Here is a 14,277-nt window from a genome sequence, read left to right on the forward strand (position 1 = left end):
CACACACACACACACACACACACACACACACAGTACGTAGCTACAGCTGTGCCGCTGGCTGTCAGCCAGTTGCACAGCTGGCTGTGCCCGCGAATTCCTGGCCCGCAAATTCGCAGGTCTAGCTATGTACTGAGTGTGTGTATTTCGCGGTTTGAGTGATGTAAAATGACAATGGTATCCCGTGGAGGAATTCTGAAATGTTTTACCGTTACATCACAAAAACGCACAGCAGAACCAGACCCTGGAGCGCCGGCCTCTTTATTTACTTACTCCTCTTCATCCTATGGGTAATAAGGCTGAGATGAGAACCCTCCATCGTATTTAAGTCCTTAGCAATATGCTGCGCCTCTCCCCATGTATGGATGGGTACCGAGCCCCGGTATCAAACGGGCTCCGCCCGGGCCGGAATTATTAAAGACAGTGGTAACGTTAAGCTCCGACGTTATCTGACTTTTTATCGGTACTGGAGACATTTAAAAAATATATGTCATATGTATTATTGCTACATAAACATTATATCGCAGTTTTAGTTTATCCAACTCCGTTTCTAATATGCAATAAGACTACAACATTCGTCTATGATGTATTTTCGAGCTTTCCAATCCAGACGAGATCTCTCTCTCCCGTCTGTGTGCGAGGGGCCGGGGCAGTTTGTAAAGGTCTCCTGACTGTGTTACAGACTGTCATCCTGGTTAGTGGTTACTCTGGGTTCTGTCTTCAGGACATTGAGTTGATTGATGATTAGAGTAATTTTCTCGTTTGTGTGTTTGTTTAAATATATTTGGCCTTTGTTCATGTGATTGACTGATTTACTCAAATAAAAAGGTTGATGAATTATCATCTAATGATTTGTATGATGTTTGATTTATGTTAAAGGTCACTTTGAATGATTTTAACTAATGATAATGTAGAAAAACTAATATTTTAAATTCGGGACGGTCCACATTAATTTCGGGACGGCTTAGATTGTATTTCGGGACGGTTCCGGGAGGACGGTGAAAAAAGTTAGTCGAAAGCCCTGCCCCAGATACAATTTATAGTTCTGGCTTTTTGTCCCTGATCTTATTTTTCAGTCAGTGGAATCATTTGAAGTGCAACAGAACTACGTGTTTGCTTTTTTAATGTATTGTTTATTTAACTTGCTTTCATTTTGTATGATATTGTTTGGGTTTTCTTCTCTGTAGTCCTTATTTTATTATATTATAAAGTATTATTTATTATTTCGATTTTAGAATAGAATAGAATTGGGAGGGACGAAACCCTCTTTAATGGTCACACACCTATTTACACAGCACACAGTGAAATGTGTTCTCTGCATTTAACCCATCCTAGTACCAGGAGTCTTGTATAGGAGCAGTGGGCAGCTATTGTACAGCGCCCGGGGAGCAATGGGAGTGAGGGGGGGAAGGGAGATGTCTGGTGCCTTGCTCAAGGGCACCACGGCAGGGCAGGAGGTGAACTGGGACCTCTCCAAGTAGAAGTCCACACTCCATATTTTAGGTCTGGTCGGGGACTTGAACCGGCGACCCTACGGCTCACAGTCCAAGCCCCTACTGACTGAGCCACTGCCGGGAATAATTACAATCCATATGATAATTCAGAGATCCTCAGTAAGGAAAGGTTTATATTAAAGCTGCTTTTATTCTTTCGTCATAAACATCCTATTTTCACAATTTCAAAACCCTCATTGCGTTTGAGTTTAGTTACCTGATGATGATGATGATGATGATGATGATGATGATGATGAACATTAATAAAGGTGTTCTTGACCTGAACAAGAGACATGACGCAGTGGCTAAGGAACGGAACGGATTTGTGAAAGTGGGGCTTTAAAGATCTAAAAGGTCAAGAAATCAAAAGGGTTTTATATTCTTGTTAGATTTAATTGGACATAACATGCAGTGTACTCTGTTGCACCACATTCACCCAGAATTCGTGAGACAACAAAGTAAAAGAGCCTGTTCCAAAACAGCGTTTAGGGTTTACCTCCAGGGATATTAACAAATATCCCTGGTTTTAAAAGGTTGCGTGATTGTTGTGTTTACATAAGAAACCCTTTTTAAGATATCCTTTGTGTTTTGAACAAACTACATTGCAGTTCTGGACTTGTGACAAGTTCCCTTGGTTTATTGCAAATGGCAACAGAGCCCCATCTAAAATGACTTCAATGGAAACACAACCTTCTGACTTTCTTTGTCTCCCACAGCTCCACACTGACAAGAAACAGATTAGTGTGGGTTTCATTGGCTACCCTAATGTGGGAAAGAGCTCGGTCATCAACACCCTGCGGTCTAAGAAAGTCTGCAATGTGGCCCCCCTCGCCGGAGAGACCAAGGTGAGTGTCATCTCAGCCACGCAGACCTCTGACATGCAACCGTGCAAAGTGACCAATGGAATATGTGCCGAGTAAAGAGAAATAATAAGAAGAAGAAGAAAGAAAATCAGGTTTGACTTGACACTCACGACAATGTGAAGACTAAGAATATGAAAAGAGTACATTAACGCTACTAGAAAAAGGTGTTGGAGCAAAAAGGTGTTATGTGAGGTGAGACAAGCTTTGGCTCCAAGGGAAGCTTATGTGAGGGGAAAATGTGTTTTTCCTCCTTCTTGGTTATTATTTATAGCTGAAACAACAGAAGTAGTTGTTTTTAACTACATAACTGAAAAGACTAACAGGAGAAAGAACAACAAGCCTTTTATCCTTATCCTGTTTGGAAGAAAGAGGGTGTGAAAACCTACAAAAGGAGAGGGACCTTGAACACCTAGCCAATGAATCTGATGGGCCTGTGGCCAACACTCCTTTATCTCTCACCTTGTGTTTGTTACTCACCTCACAGTCGACGCTATTTAACAGCGAAAACAGTCTGATGATCCGCAGCACCGCTGTGATCCTCACGCTCCCTTTTGTTATACCTGATATGTGTTTGTGTCTCAGTAGGAAGTTTCATTACCGTCCTTCTGACGAACCAATAGTGGAAAAGGTTATGTTTGTAACATAAGACAAACAGTCTCTGCTGAGCTCCATCAAAACATAATGTTCAATAATGTTTTGCTTCCCTTATCTGAATAGTTGACTTTCTTTTTATATCATGAAATACCAACAAGATCAAGTCAAATCACACATTATTGAACATGGCATGTGGAGCGGAAATATTTAGATTCTACAGATAACATTAATCTCCTTCCTTTCTTAGGTGTGGCAGTACATCACTCTGATGAGACGCATCTTCCTCATTGACTGTCCTGGGGTCGTCTATCCGTCAGAAGACAGCGAGTCTGATATCGTCCTGAAAGGAGTTGTAAGTCTCCCTTATATATTTTTGTTTTTGTTTACCATGGTATCGTGATATTTGCCTTGTTTTATACTTATGCTATCACCAGAATACAAGTGAGGTGAATTCAATTTCAATTGTTTTCCTAATAACACTGAACAAGTGTAACATCTGATCCGACGAAATGTCAAAGTTGCTTTAGATCTGGCTTTAATCTGATCCTCCAGATGCCTTTTCCAGCTATTGGGTTTAACATGGAGGCCATGCAGTCCCCGTTAGGGCTGCACGATTTTGGGAAAAAATAGAATTGCGATTTTTCTGACAAATATTGCGATTCGAATTGCGATATTTGTTTTTAAGCGACCCAACGTAAGTTTATTGTAAAATGCGGCCATAACTCCGGCTAGGAAGGTCGTATCAACGTGCTCCCGTCTCTAGCACCCCCGCAGCCCGAGCTACGAGTGAAAGAACTAAACTTACATGACACTTCCGTTGGGCTGCTTTAAAGTCAAGCTTCAGTTTAAGATTCACCCTGTAATAGAAACATGTGATGGAGCATTACTAACCTGACTCAGATGGTTTGTTTCACCAAACCATCTAGGAAAGCTCCATTGGAAGCCATTTGGAAAGGGCAGGCACTTTCACAATCTGTCTATCACCTTCTATCATGGGCCACTTCTGATTGGTTAACAATGGCTGGTAAATGTGGAGCACAGCACTTCTGATTGGTGTGGATGACTGACACACAAGAAAAAAAAAAAGATTTTGAAAAAAAAACGCATGCTTTGCGATTTGATTAATCGTTCAGACCTAGTCCCCGTAAATGAAACGTTTGCAGGTCCATCTTTTTCACATCTTTTTGTCTTTTCCCTCATCACAAAGGTTCAAGTGGAGAAAATCAGAGTCCCGGAGGAGCACATCGGGGCAGTGTTGGAGCGGGCTAAGCCAGAATACATTCAGAAGACGTACCGCATCCCCACCTGGAACTCTGCTGAAGACTTCCTGGAGAAGCTGGCTTTCCGCACCGGGAAACTTATGAAGGTGTGCATGTTCCTTTCATTTTGTCTTGCTTGCAGAACATGAACTGTCTGTACTTACAGCTGTTAATCGCGTACGTTGTAATTCTATCCATTTTTTTCATGAAAAACGTAACAAATAATTCCGGCTAACAAGCAGTGAATATGGTTATCAACAAGACTTCGTTATCAGTATGAGTCATACATTCAGTTAAAGCATTTGTGGATATTCAACAAATGTTTCCTATGATATATTAAAAAGTGTCCATCAGTGAATCCTTATTTAATACAAATGGTTTATTTTAAGCTGAATAGCAAATGTAAAAGTCTGTTTTTAGTTCCTAAACTAAATCAAGGTATTCCCGTTATTCTACAGGGCGGCGAGCCGGACATCTCCACAGTTGCCAAAATGGTGTTGAACGATTGGCAGAGAGGACGTATCCCCTTCTTTGTAAAACCCCCCGGTGTTGATGGGGAACACGAGGTGAGACTTTACTGAATTCTCCACCTGTGGTTTATCAGTGAACGACATTTCAACTGTGCCTTATGTTGTTGACCTGTGTTGTGTTTCTGTATTTCTCTAGGGCAAGGCGCCAGTGCCAGTTGAAGGCCCCTCAGAGGCAGTAGAGGTGGTGATGGAGGAACAGACAGACAATCCTGAAGCCGTCCCGGAGGAACAGGACGAAAAGAAGCAGAGACAGAAGGAGCGGGTCCAGAAGATTATCTCTAGTGTGAAACAGAACTTCGGGAAGATCAACGTGGCCCCAGAGTTCAATGAAGAAGACTTGGTTCCTGTGGAGATGCCTGACCTGGGACTGTCTGACCTCTCAGGCTCTGACGGGGAAGGAGAGGGAGACAGTGAAGAGGAGGAGGAGGAGGAAGAAGAAGAAGAAGAAAAAGAAAAAGAGAAAGAAGAAGGGAAAGACGGAACCAGTGTGGAACCAGCCGATGGAGAGACTGAGGCCCCAGAGCCCACGACCGCTCCGACCGACAAGAAGAAGCCACGCGCGACGATCCGTCAGCTGGATGAAAAGATCAACAAGTACAAGCATTTCCTGGACCGGGCCCAAAACAAGTGCTTCTCATCAATCCGGTAAGACCACACTCACTTGCATTATTTATTCATTTTCTGTATTGCCCTAATTTTAAACATGAAGTTGCCAGACCGAGAGATGCATGATTAGTTGACCGTTTTAACTAGGGATGCACCGAATATTCGGCCGCCGAAAATTATCGGCCGAAAATGGTTAAAAAGGCTCTTTCGGCTTTCGGCCGAAAGCGAAAGCCGAAAGAGCCTTTTTAACCATTTTCGGCCGATAATTTTCGGCGGCCGAATATTCGGTGCATCCCTAGTTAAAACGGTCAACTAATNGGTTAGTCAGCGGGGTCGGCCTAGTGCTTAAATTACCCCGCAGTCAGCATGCCTGCACTTGCCTGCGTTGTAGAAACTATCCAGGATGTCCGTGGTGCCAAGGGATATTCTCTCAAATGGGATTGTTTTGAAAACTGCCTGTGCGTCCGCGCAAGCTTCCTTCAGACATTTCAGGGATAAGTTCTCCTCAGTTTGCGGCACGGACGCGTCCTCGTTCAAGATGTATGCCACGGAGACAGCCCTGGTCCGACTGCGTGGGGAAACGATCGGTCTAACCGAGCCGCTGGCAGTCAGCTCTATAGCCAGAGAGTCCTGCCACAAACTTCCAGCAGACACCCACACTGGATCTTTCCTCTTCAGCTCGCGCAGGCTCATTCTCCTGCGCTCCGTTGTGTACATGTTGTCACTTATTCCGCAGCTGGAACTCAATGCATGAACTTTGTAGTGACAACTTCCATTAGAAATCTGACAACACGGTTGCTTGTTCTTGTAATTCCCCAGGTGTGTCAACGCCCCCGCTCACAGCACATATCCACTACCATTCCCGTACTCTTCTCCACTCGACCCGCCCTCTCTCCCTCCCTCCTCTCCTCCCCTGCTCCGCCCGCTGACATTTTCAGACTGACACTGAACGCCACACAAGCCTCGACTCTCGCATGACCTCTGCTGTGAAAAGCTGTTATTCAATTCCGATGGTTACAGGTGAACACTGATGGGATGATTGCTGTGTCCCAACAATAATGCAACATGTTAAAGATAATTATTTATTTTGTTCAAATAATGTCTTCTTGCATATGAATAATGAAAAAACCTGTCTTTGATCCGTTAGAAAAAATATATTAAAAAAAAACATGTTATTTTGTCATTTCTCTGGCTTCTTCTTCTGTTGACCTGTCTGATTTTTATTCATGTAATTCCCTTCAAACAAAACAAACTAAAAGAGAGAGCATTCAGGGGTCAGGGAGAATTTAATATTATAGCTGAACAAGGTTTGAACATGGGGACATTTAAGGACTGATTCTTAAATATTTACTTTAATCTGAGAGCTTGGAGTTCAGTTCCAAGCCCCCGACCCAGCTGCGCTAAACAAAAAGTAGATATGCTGAAAGAAAGTTTTCCATGAAATGTTCCCAGTAAATGTTGAATCACAATTTACAAGTGCTTAGTCTTAATGTTTGGTAATCTTACATTACAATTATTGACATATAAAATGGAAATGTATCTGATGAGGTGTCTACATTAAAACTCTCCAGACAATCCAAATGTTCACGATCTTTATTCAAAGTACATAGATGGAAATTTACTATGAATGCTGTCGGCTTCAAAAATTAAAAAAAAATTAAAACAGGGAGTCTGTAAATCCACACAGTATTGGTGAAAGGAAACACAACTGAATCAACTAGTTTCCCCCTGCTCTACAAAGCAAAAAAAAAGGCAACATCATTACAAGAATGTCTGTAATGTTTTTACTCTGACAATAAGCAATGCTTATTTGACATGAATCTAGAGTACACATTCCACGTATCATACATTGATATATACAGCCTGGACAAAGACAAGAGATCAGTCTTCTGCTAAACTTTGTACGAGTGCTGTGATCCAAAAATATAAAATTAACTTTTTTTATTTAGCAAGAATCTTTATCTGGCACTGAGCACTTTGTATAGTGAGCGCTGTCAGATGTGAGATCAGTAACGCTTACACAGATATTACACAAACAACCTGAGAATAGGAAGTCTTCTCTGAGACAGTTGTGGCAGGTTTAAGCAACAGTTCGGTAATTACAGAATATACAAACCAGCCTTGTTCCATTATTGAAATAAAGTCCAACATTTACCAGTTCCATTAATTGTTCCATTCCCTGCAAAAACAGCCATTTGCTGAACACTAATGGAGAAGTTATCTACCCTTAATGAACTGGACAAATGGGTTTTTGAGAACAATTTACTCATCAAGGCCCTCATCATCCTCTTCCTCTTCCTCCTTGGTGTCCACCTCGGTTGTGTCTGAGAACTCGTGCAGGAGGACGTACTCGCGGCTGCTGAAGCCAAACTTGATAACGTCTTTTTCTTTGAGCTCGTAATAGCGTTGACCTTCGATGCGCTGGTTGTTCAGGTAGGTGCCGTTGCCGGAACCCAAGTCAATGATGTAAGGCCTCACCCTGCGGCCACTGGTGCCGTCTGCACGAGTAAACGGCATCAGCCTGCAGAGAAACAGACAGGAAGGAAGGAAGAGCAGTTTAAATCAGTGTTATGCAGCATGCAGAGGAGTTCTATTTAAATGATACAGATTGAAATAGGAGATTTATAGCACAGCAAAGTAAAAAACACATAGCTGATCATTGTTACTCTTACCTATACTGGAAGACTGCATGCTGCTTGGAACAGGAAGGGTGGTCAATGGCGATATCAGCAATTTTTCTCTGCCGCCCCAACAAATAGGCACTCTGTCTGTGAATGTACATGACTGGAAGGGGTTCATCATTCTTGAAAGGGTACAGTCGCCATCTGCGCTTGGGAATGCGAGCCTCAGGTGGCTCATTGTACTTGATCACCTCCCCCCGGAATGTGTTGGTATCTTCCGTTAGAGCCCCGGACAGTCCAAAGTTGGGCTTCTCTTTGTCAGGAGGCGGGTCATCTGGGTCTTCAACCCCTCCTTCAGACTGTCCAAAATCCTGTTCTTGGTTTTCTTCACGCCGCTGGCGGTTTTCTCTGCGCCGCTCATCGTGTTGCCGTCTTTCATCTTGTTGAGAGCCAAGTGCTTCTTGCTCTTGCTGTCTGTCTCTGCCACGGTCTCTCTCTCGCGGTATGTCTATTTCCCGCGGTCTGTCTATTTCCCGCGGTCTGTCCATTTCCCGCGGTCTGTCCATTTCCCGCGGTCTGTCCGTTTCCCGCGGTCTGTCTGTTTCCCACCTGCTCCGCCTTTCTTCTGGCTGCTCATTTCTTCTCCTCCTATCCTCCCCACTGGTCCGTGGCTCATCCTGCTCCTGTGAGATTATTTGTAAAATCGACAGTTAGAGAGTTGAGTTGACTTGCCTTCAATAACCACGTGTAGTCATTCTTCATTTGCGAATTCACATGTGGTAGCTATGCTATCGGGCCCAATAAAACAAAAAATTCTGGCTCTCAATGTAGCGAGCAGAGCCAAGTTTGAACTACAAAAACATTCAATTGCTACGTTTAAAAAAAAAAAAAAGTGTATTTGTTTATTTTTATCAAGTAGAAATAGCCATTGAAATAGTAATTTAAATGAGCGAGCCAGTGAGAAGTGGTATCTGTCGTAGGAAAATAGTTGACATACTCTTAGGTACTATGCCAATACAGAAGCAGCTGTTTAAGGTGCAAAATTATAAGATAAACACTGGTAGCCTCCACTTGTATGTGCCACATGGAAAGAAAAAGTGGAGTAACTTAAACCTCTGAATTAAGAAAAATCCAATGATAAAAGCTATATGGCATGTTTCTAATAATGTAGGACCTAATCACCCGCTTTATTTTGACATCAGCACCACGTTGTGGAGGAGTGCGACTTCTTCTGTTTCTGGTGGATCTGCTTCCTCGTTTGACGGGAGAAGTCTCTCTTCTAACTGGTGAACGGTCTCTTGTCCTGGCGGGAGACCTACACGAAGAACACAAAAAAAGGCCCTAAATTAACTTTGTAAAGACGTTTACATAGCAAACTAACAAATGATTGCCGTTCAGATGCAGCTAAAATGTGCTAACGCGTTAGCTGCGTTTGTTCGGAAGGCAAAACATCTTTAAACTCACTGGCGAACGCGTATGTTGTGTCTGTCAAGGTAATAAAATGACTTTAAATCGAAAATACCTGCTGGTTCTTCTCCTCTGTGGACTGGAGTGGCCGCTGGATCTGGACCGAGAGCGGCGTGTTTTCTGTGGCCTAACAGGGCTCACCTGCTCCTGCTTTATCTTAACTTTGGGCTCCCGCTCCGGGGATTCCCGTCTCCTGTGTCGCTTTTCTTTGGTCATTCTAATGTATGTAGACTAATCCAACCGTTGTGTAACTAATCAAACATCACCGTTCGCCCAACAGCATGTAAAAAAACAAACAAAAGCAAACTCAAAAACGTAGCGATTACAAAACTTCGACTATTATGCTCAATTTGGAAACTTCCGTTTCCTGTGGTGTACCGAGAAATGACGTCGACGTGATGACTTACAGGGCTCGATTTTGGTTCCTTATGACTCAGTCTATCATTTACGTTACGGTTACGGTAACATATTAAATAAAGCTGGTGTTGTGTAAAATGACAGGACGAAATATTAACATTTTTTACAACGAGTGTTTCAATTAAAACAGCGATCTCCCTTAAAAACATAAACAAGTCGTAAAACGGGCGTATAATTTATACCACAGCAAGTACAGCCTTTCTTCTTTCTTCTAATTAATGTTTTGTCCTAAATATTATAAACGAAGATTGTGTTGATGAACCAAACCGCTGATCCCAACCGGACAAATCAAAATGTAACACCGATACGCTGTTGTCATAACAACGCAAACAATGAGCATTTTATTAGCAACCACACAACGCTATTTCTGTAAGTGAAGCTCACAGCAAGACATTTATGATTTAGTGAATAACTTTATTATTTTTTATAGTCGACAGAATGATTCCACCTTCCGAGTCTCTCCTGAAATACGAGAATGCTGTTTTGGTCAGCAAAAGCACAGACAGAAAATCACCAAAGGTAAGTTTAACCAGAAATCCGAGTTTAGACCAGGTTTAGACCTTACCTGGCTAAAATAATTTTGGATTGAGGATTGAAGTGGTGCAGGTATAGAGGGGAAATACTCAGTCAGAAAGTGATGAAAAGTATGATTGTGTTACACATTGTATATTGTTTTTAGATGTTTGTTGTAGTCTGAACTTGGCTTAAAAATAAATAGGAAATAAGATCAATCGTGTATTGTAGGCTATTCATAATTTACTATTGTTTTGTTTATTTAAAAGTGGATTTAAATCTGAAACAGGAAAAATATTATATTAATCACTCATTCACATTACACCAGCTATTATTTTGTATGTGTGGCAACATCAGCATAACATCTGCAAGAATACTACTGTTATCACTTTGCTTTTAATGCACAACCAAGAAAATGTATTGATTATTTTCAAAATATGATTTAATTGAGAAATGTAATGTTTAATGCAACTTACATTTTGTTCACCACAGGGACGGCCTTTGAGAGTAAGCCCTCAGCAGCCTGCTGACTCTAGCCCTGTTCCCCAACCCCCAAAACCAAAATCAGCCTCTGCTGATGCCACCAAGCAGGAAAATGATGAGATCCTCAATGCCATCCTTCCACCCAGGTATTGCTTTCCCTCTCAGCATGTTATGCTTAACAAACTCAAACCATGCTTTCATTAATCCAAACTTCTACCATTACAGGGAATGGATGGAGGGAAACCAATTGTGGGTTCAACAAGTATCCAGTGCACCTTGTACACGAGCAGATGTTATTCGCCTAGAGGAACTGCTGGACATCAAGATGCAGCAGAGGCAGGCCAGACAGACAGGAATCTGCCCCGTCCGCAGGGAGCTCTTCTCCCAGTGCTTTGGTAAGAAAGAATCTGAGATGCTGGTGACTACTGAGGTTACAATAATAGATGTATACAATGCCTTACACACAGAGAGTAAGGCCAAGGATTTTATCTAGGTTTTCATACAACGCTGGATTTATATCCTTTGTAGTCTTTCTTCTGATGGAACAACGTTCCTATTATCAAATGAAGGCAGTTTTCACTCACAACATTAACTCAACTGTCTGATCTTCCAACTTTCTTTTAAGATGAGCTAATCAGACAGGTGACCATCAATTGTGCCGAGAGGGGTCTGCTTCTGTTGAGGGTCAGAGATGAGATTCAAATGACTATGGCCGCCTACCAGACACTGTATGAGAGCAGCGTGGCTTTTGGAATGAGGAAAGCACTGCAGGCTGAGCAGGGCAAGGACGACATGGAGAGAAGAGTAAGGACATTTCATTATTTGTTATGACTTACAACTGCCAAGACAATAAGGGGCATGAAGACCCCCAAATCTGAGAGTTTTGCTACATGCAATAAGAGATTTAGTAGTTTTCCACTGATCTCAAGCCACAGGAACAGCTCAGTAAAGTATCCAGCAGAGGGCGCCATTTCCCTTTAAGAGTTATTGTGAAATAAGGACGGCAGTAGAGCTCTCGAAATATTTTATTCTGGAACTAAATTACAATTGTTTCTTTTCACATACCCTAGATCTCTGAACTGGGAGATGAGAAACAAGAGTTAAAGAAGCAACTGAATGAGGAGAAAGCTAAAAGCGATTCCATTGAAAAGAGAGAAAACGAGAAGCGACAGGTGGAGGAAAAGAAACACAGTGAAGAGATTCAGTTCCTGAAGAGAACCAACCAGCAGCTCAAGGTATGGTTTATTAATACAACAAGAAAAGCACCTTCTTTAGATTTAACCCGGATAGTAGCCGTGTTGCCTGTTTTCAGAATTGACATTTTTCTTTCTATTTAGAACCAACTGGAAGGGATCATTACGCCAAAGAAGTAACTCCGCCAAACAAGATGCGTTACCATTTCCCAGTACACAATGTTAGTAAATGTGTCTCGTCTTCTTTCTACATGATCAATTGAAGTAAACAGAAGTGAGTGTCATTAGCACGTTTTTTATTACAGCATGACATGACACGTACAGTTTTCTTTAACATCAAGAGAGCATTACACCTGTCCTGTAAATGATGAATGAAATGTCATTCAAAAACAGTTCTGGTCTGAAGGGGAGAAGGAGTTTCAAAAGGCAAGGCCGCAAGTGACCACTTGATACAGACCTTTTTAATGCTAAGTTAGCATTCCACCTTCTGTTAACTCCACACTTTCAAAAAAAAACTTGGCTTTTGGCAAGTTTAAATAAAGATTTATTACAAATGTGTTTCACGACGCCAGTCTAGTGCTTTCTTCTTTTGGACCTCTGGCCTTCTGTGGCAGACGCTGGGGCCTTTCTGTCCTTGTTCTTGTTTTTCACATTGGCTGTTTCGTAATAGCGCACGCCAATTTTCTTCCCCTTCTGAGCACGGTCAATCGCTCTTCTCTGTAGAAAGGGATAAAGATAAAGAAAAAAAATGAGCTTTTCAACTCCAGTCCTGTCTCATCAGTAAGATAAATCCTTCACCTACCGCGTCGACCCAGAAAGATCTGTTTGACGTCAGAGAGAAAAAACACTGCATACCTGTTTAGACGTCAGTTTTTGGACTTGGTTAGACCTCTCTTCCTCCTCAGATCTCCTCTTCTTGCTTCTCTGGATTACAGCTGAATTCAAACAAACATTGACAAGTCAGTTGAGTGCCTGGATGGATCACAATGTCCGCTTTCACACCAAGTACTTTGCCGTACTTAGTTCCCAGCACTTAGTTCCCCCATGGAACTAAAGAGCAGATCACGTTCACACCGGAATAAGTCCCTGAGGGAAGATTACGCGAATGAACCCGCTGACGTCACTTCTTCTTCTTCTGCTTTGGGTTTACTGGCAGGCCGCAAACAACTTCACGGCGTATACTGCCACCCGAAGTCCCCGGCCGGAAGTCCCCGGAGTTGGGGACTGGCTTCAGTAGAAGCTGCTGGGACTCCCAGCAGCTTCTACTGAAGCCTTCCGAGTAAATCGCCAGAACGCCGACACCTCCTCATCACTCCACCGCTACCATGTTTTTATTTGTGTTGCCATAAGTTATTCTCTCTCCGCTGGTGCGCAGGGCTAATGCTAATGCCAGCAAATACAATGGCGGCTTCACAAACCTTTTCAGAGTTTTACGGGGCGTGGATTGCAATCCGCCCAGCCAATCAGAAATTGGAACTTTTTTCTCCCCAGGAAAGTACCAGCTCTCTAGCAGGGACTGAAAAGGGGGGGGAAGTTCTCATGAACTAAGTTCTCTTTTTGGTGTGAACGCAAAATCCCAGGAACTATCGGAACTAAACGGGAAAAGTACTCCGGTGTAAAAGTGCCTAATGTCAGCCTGACCAGCCCAATTTGTATGGCTTCTATATTTTCTATTTTGTTCACATGAATGTTCCTTTGGACCCGAACAACAAATGTCATACTTCTGATAAAAAGCACGACATCAGCACCATACAAAGTCATACATGTGGATAGAATACCTTGAATCTGTGCTGCAGCTTGTTTTTCTTTGATGTCTGCGAATGCTTTTTCCGCAAGTGCCTTGGGTATCCTGCGCAGAGAAGAAGAAACAAGTGGATCATTAGCCAACAGAGCAAACAGTTTACTCCTGTTGGTATCTGTTGGAAATCAGAGTGGTTCAATATGGCGCAGAGTGTCAATGCACGGTGTTCTTCAGTGTGCCGGCTGGAATTCAACAGCAGATCAAATAACGTATCAGTGTGCCAAAGTTCAGCAGAAAAAAAGTTAAAGTGACGACTGCTAGTCCTCAGGGGTTTAGCGGCTGGTTAAAACGGTCAACTAATCATGCATCTCTCGTGTAGGGGTGCACCGAATGGGAAATTCTTGGCCGAAACCGATACCGAAAATAGGAAACAGTTGGCCGAAAACCGAATGCCGAAAGGCCGAAAATGATTAATAGAAATATATATATATATATATATA

General features: G+C 42.5%; 3 protein-coding genes and 1 long non-coding RNA gene across 9 annotated transcripts; 2 read left to right on the top strand and 2 right to left on the bottom strand.

The window, feature by feature from the left end:
• Window positions 1-2,143: 2,143 nt before the first annotated feature.
• On the top strand, window positions 2,144-5,399 carry gnl2 (G protein nucleolar 2). The gene is made up of 5 exons (XM_010767068.1): window positions 2,144-2,335; window positions 3,195-3,299; window positions 4,155-4,313; window positions 4,665-4,772; window positions 4,873-5,399. Exons 1-5 carry the CDS (start codon window positions 2,159-2,161, stop codon window positions 5,383-5,385), a joined length of 1,062 nt encoding a protein of 353 aa, XP_010765370.1. The 5' UTR covers window positions 2,144-2,158; the 3' UTR covers window positions 5,386-5,399.
• Window positions 5,400-6,919: 1,520 nt separating this feature from the next.
• snip1 (Smad nuclear interacting protein) lies at window positions 6,920-9,801 on the bottom strand. The gene is made up of 4 exons (XM_010767075.1): window positions 9,486-9,801; window positions 9,146-9,278; window positions 8,015-8,646; window positions 6,920-7,863 (listed from the first exon to the last, which is right to left on the bottom strand). Exons 1-4 carry the CDS (start codon window positions 9,644-9,646, stop codon window positions 7,605-7,607), a joined length of 1,185 nt encoding a protein of 394 aa, XP_010765377.1. The 5' UTR covers window positions 9,647-9,801; the 3' UTR covers window positions 6,920-7,604.
• Window positions 9,238-12,573, top strand: dnali1 (dynein, axonemal, light intermediate chain 1). Of its 6 annotated transcripts, none has more exons than XM_010767073.1 (7): window positions 9,276-9,456; window positions 10,278-10,366; window positions 10,853-10,989; window positions 11,069-11,238; window positions 11,469-11,647; window positions 11,914-12,078; window positions 12,181-12,573. In XM_010767073.1, the coding sequence occupies exons 2-7, from the start codon at window positions 10,286-10,288 to the stop codon at window positions 12,214-12,216; spliced, it is 768 nt and encodes a 255-aa protein (XP_010765375.1). In that variant the 5' UTR covers window positions 9,276-9,456; window positions 10,278-10,285; the 3' UTR covers window positions 12,217-12,573. The 6 variants fall into 6 exon arrangements, with proteins under 6 accessions (XP_010765373.1, XP_010765375.1, XP_010765372.1 ...); XM_010767074.1 differs by lacking the exon at window positions 9,276-9,456 and adding an exon at window positions 9,907-10,142; XM_010767071.1 differs by having other exon boundaries at window positions 9,238-9,317; window positions 11,914-12,573.
• Window positions 12,275-13,921, bottom strand: LOC104941905 (uncharacterized). Its single transcript, XR_797948.1, has 3 exons — window positions 13,815-13,921; window positions 12,892-12,971; window positions 12,275-12,753 (listed from the first exon to the last, which is right to left on the bottom strand). It is a non-coding gene; the product is annotated as an uncharacterized lncRNA (long non-coding RNA).
• Between the last annotated feature and the right edge of the window lie 356 nt (window positions 13,922-14,277).

The sequence above is a fragment of the Notothenia coriiceps genome, unplaced genomic scaffold (assembly GCF_000735185.1).
Source record: "Notothenia coriiceps isolate Sejong01 unplaced genomic scaffold, NC01 NC01_scaffold00004052, whole genome shotgun sequence".
In the NCBI taxonomy this organism is placed as follows: Eukaryota; Metazoa; Chordata; class Actinopteri; order Perciformes; family Nototheniidae; genus Notothenia; species Notothenia coriiceps.

Excerpts from the sequence above, each read along its gene's own strand:
- dnali1 (XM_010767071.1), top strand. The coding sequence starts at position 10,286 with ATGATTCCACCTTCCGAGTCTCTCCTGAAATACGAGAATGCTGTTTTG. Across the intron at positions 10,990-11,068 it reads AATGCCATCCTTCCACCCAG|GGAATGGATGGAGGGAAACC; the intron begins GTATTGCTTTCC and ends CTACCATTACAG. Across the intron at positions 11,648-11,913 it reads AGGACGACATGGAGAGAAGA|ATCTCTGAACTGGGAGATGA; the intron begins GTAAGGACATTT and ends CACATACCCTAG.
- snip1 (XM_010767075.1), bottom strand. The coding sequence starts at position 9,646 with ATGACCAAAGAAAAGCGACACAGGAGACGGGAATCCCCGGAGCGGGAG. Across the intron at positions 9,279-9,485 it reads CAGAGGAGAAGAACCAGCAG|GTCTCCCGCCAGGACAAGAG; the intron begins GTATTTTCGATT and ends TTCTTCGTGTAG. Across the intron at positions 8,647-9,145 it reads CTGATGTCAAAATAAAGCGG|GAGCAGGATGAGCCACGGAC; the intron begins GTGATTAGGTCC and ends ATAATCTCACAG.
- gnl2 (XM_010767068.1), top strand. The coding sequence starts at position 2,159 with ATGACTTCAATGGAAACACAACCTTCTGACTTTCTTTGTCTCCCACAG. Across the intron at positions 4,314-4,664 it reads GCACCGGGAAACTTATGAAG|GGCGGCGAGCCGGACATCTC; the intron begins GTGTGCATGTTC and ends GTTATTCTACAG. Across the intron at positions 4,773-4,872 it reads GTGTTGATGGGGAACACGAG|GGCAAGGCGCCAGTGCCAGT; the intron begins GTGAGACTTTAC and ends GTATTTCTCTAG.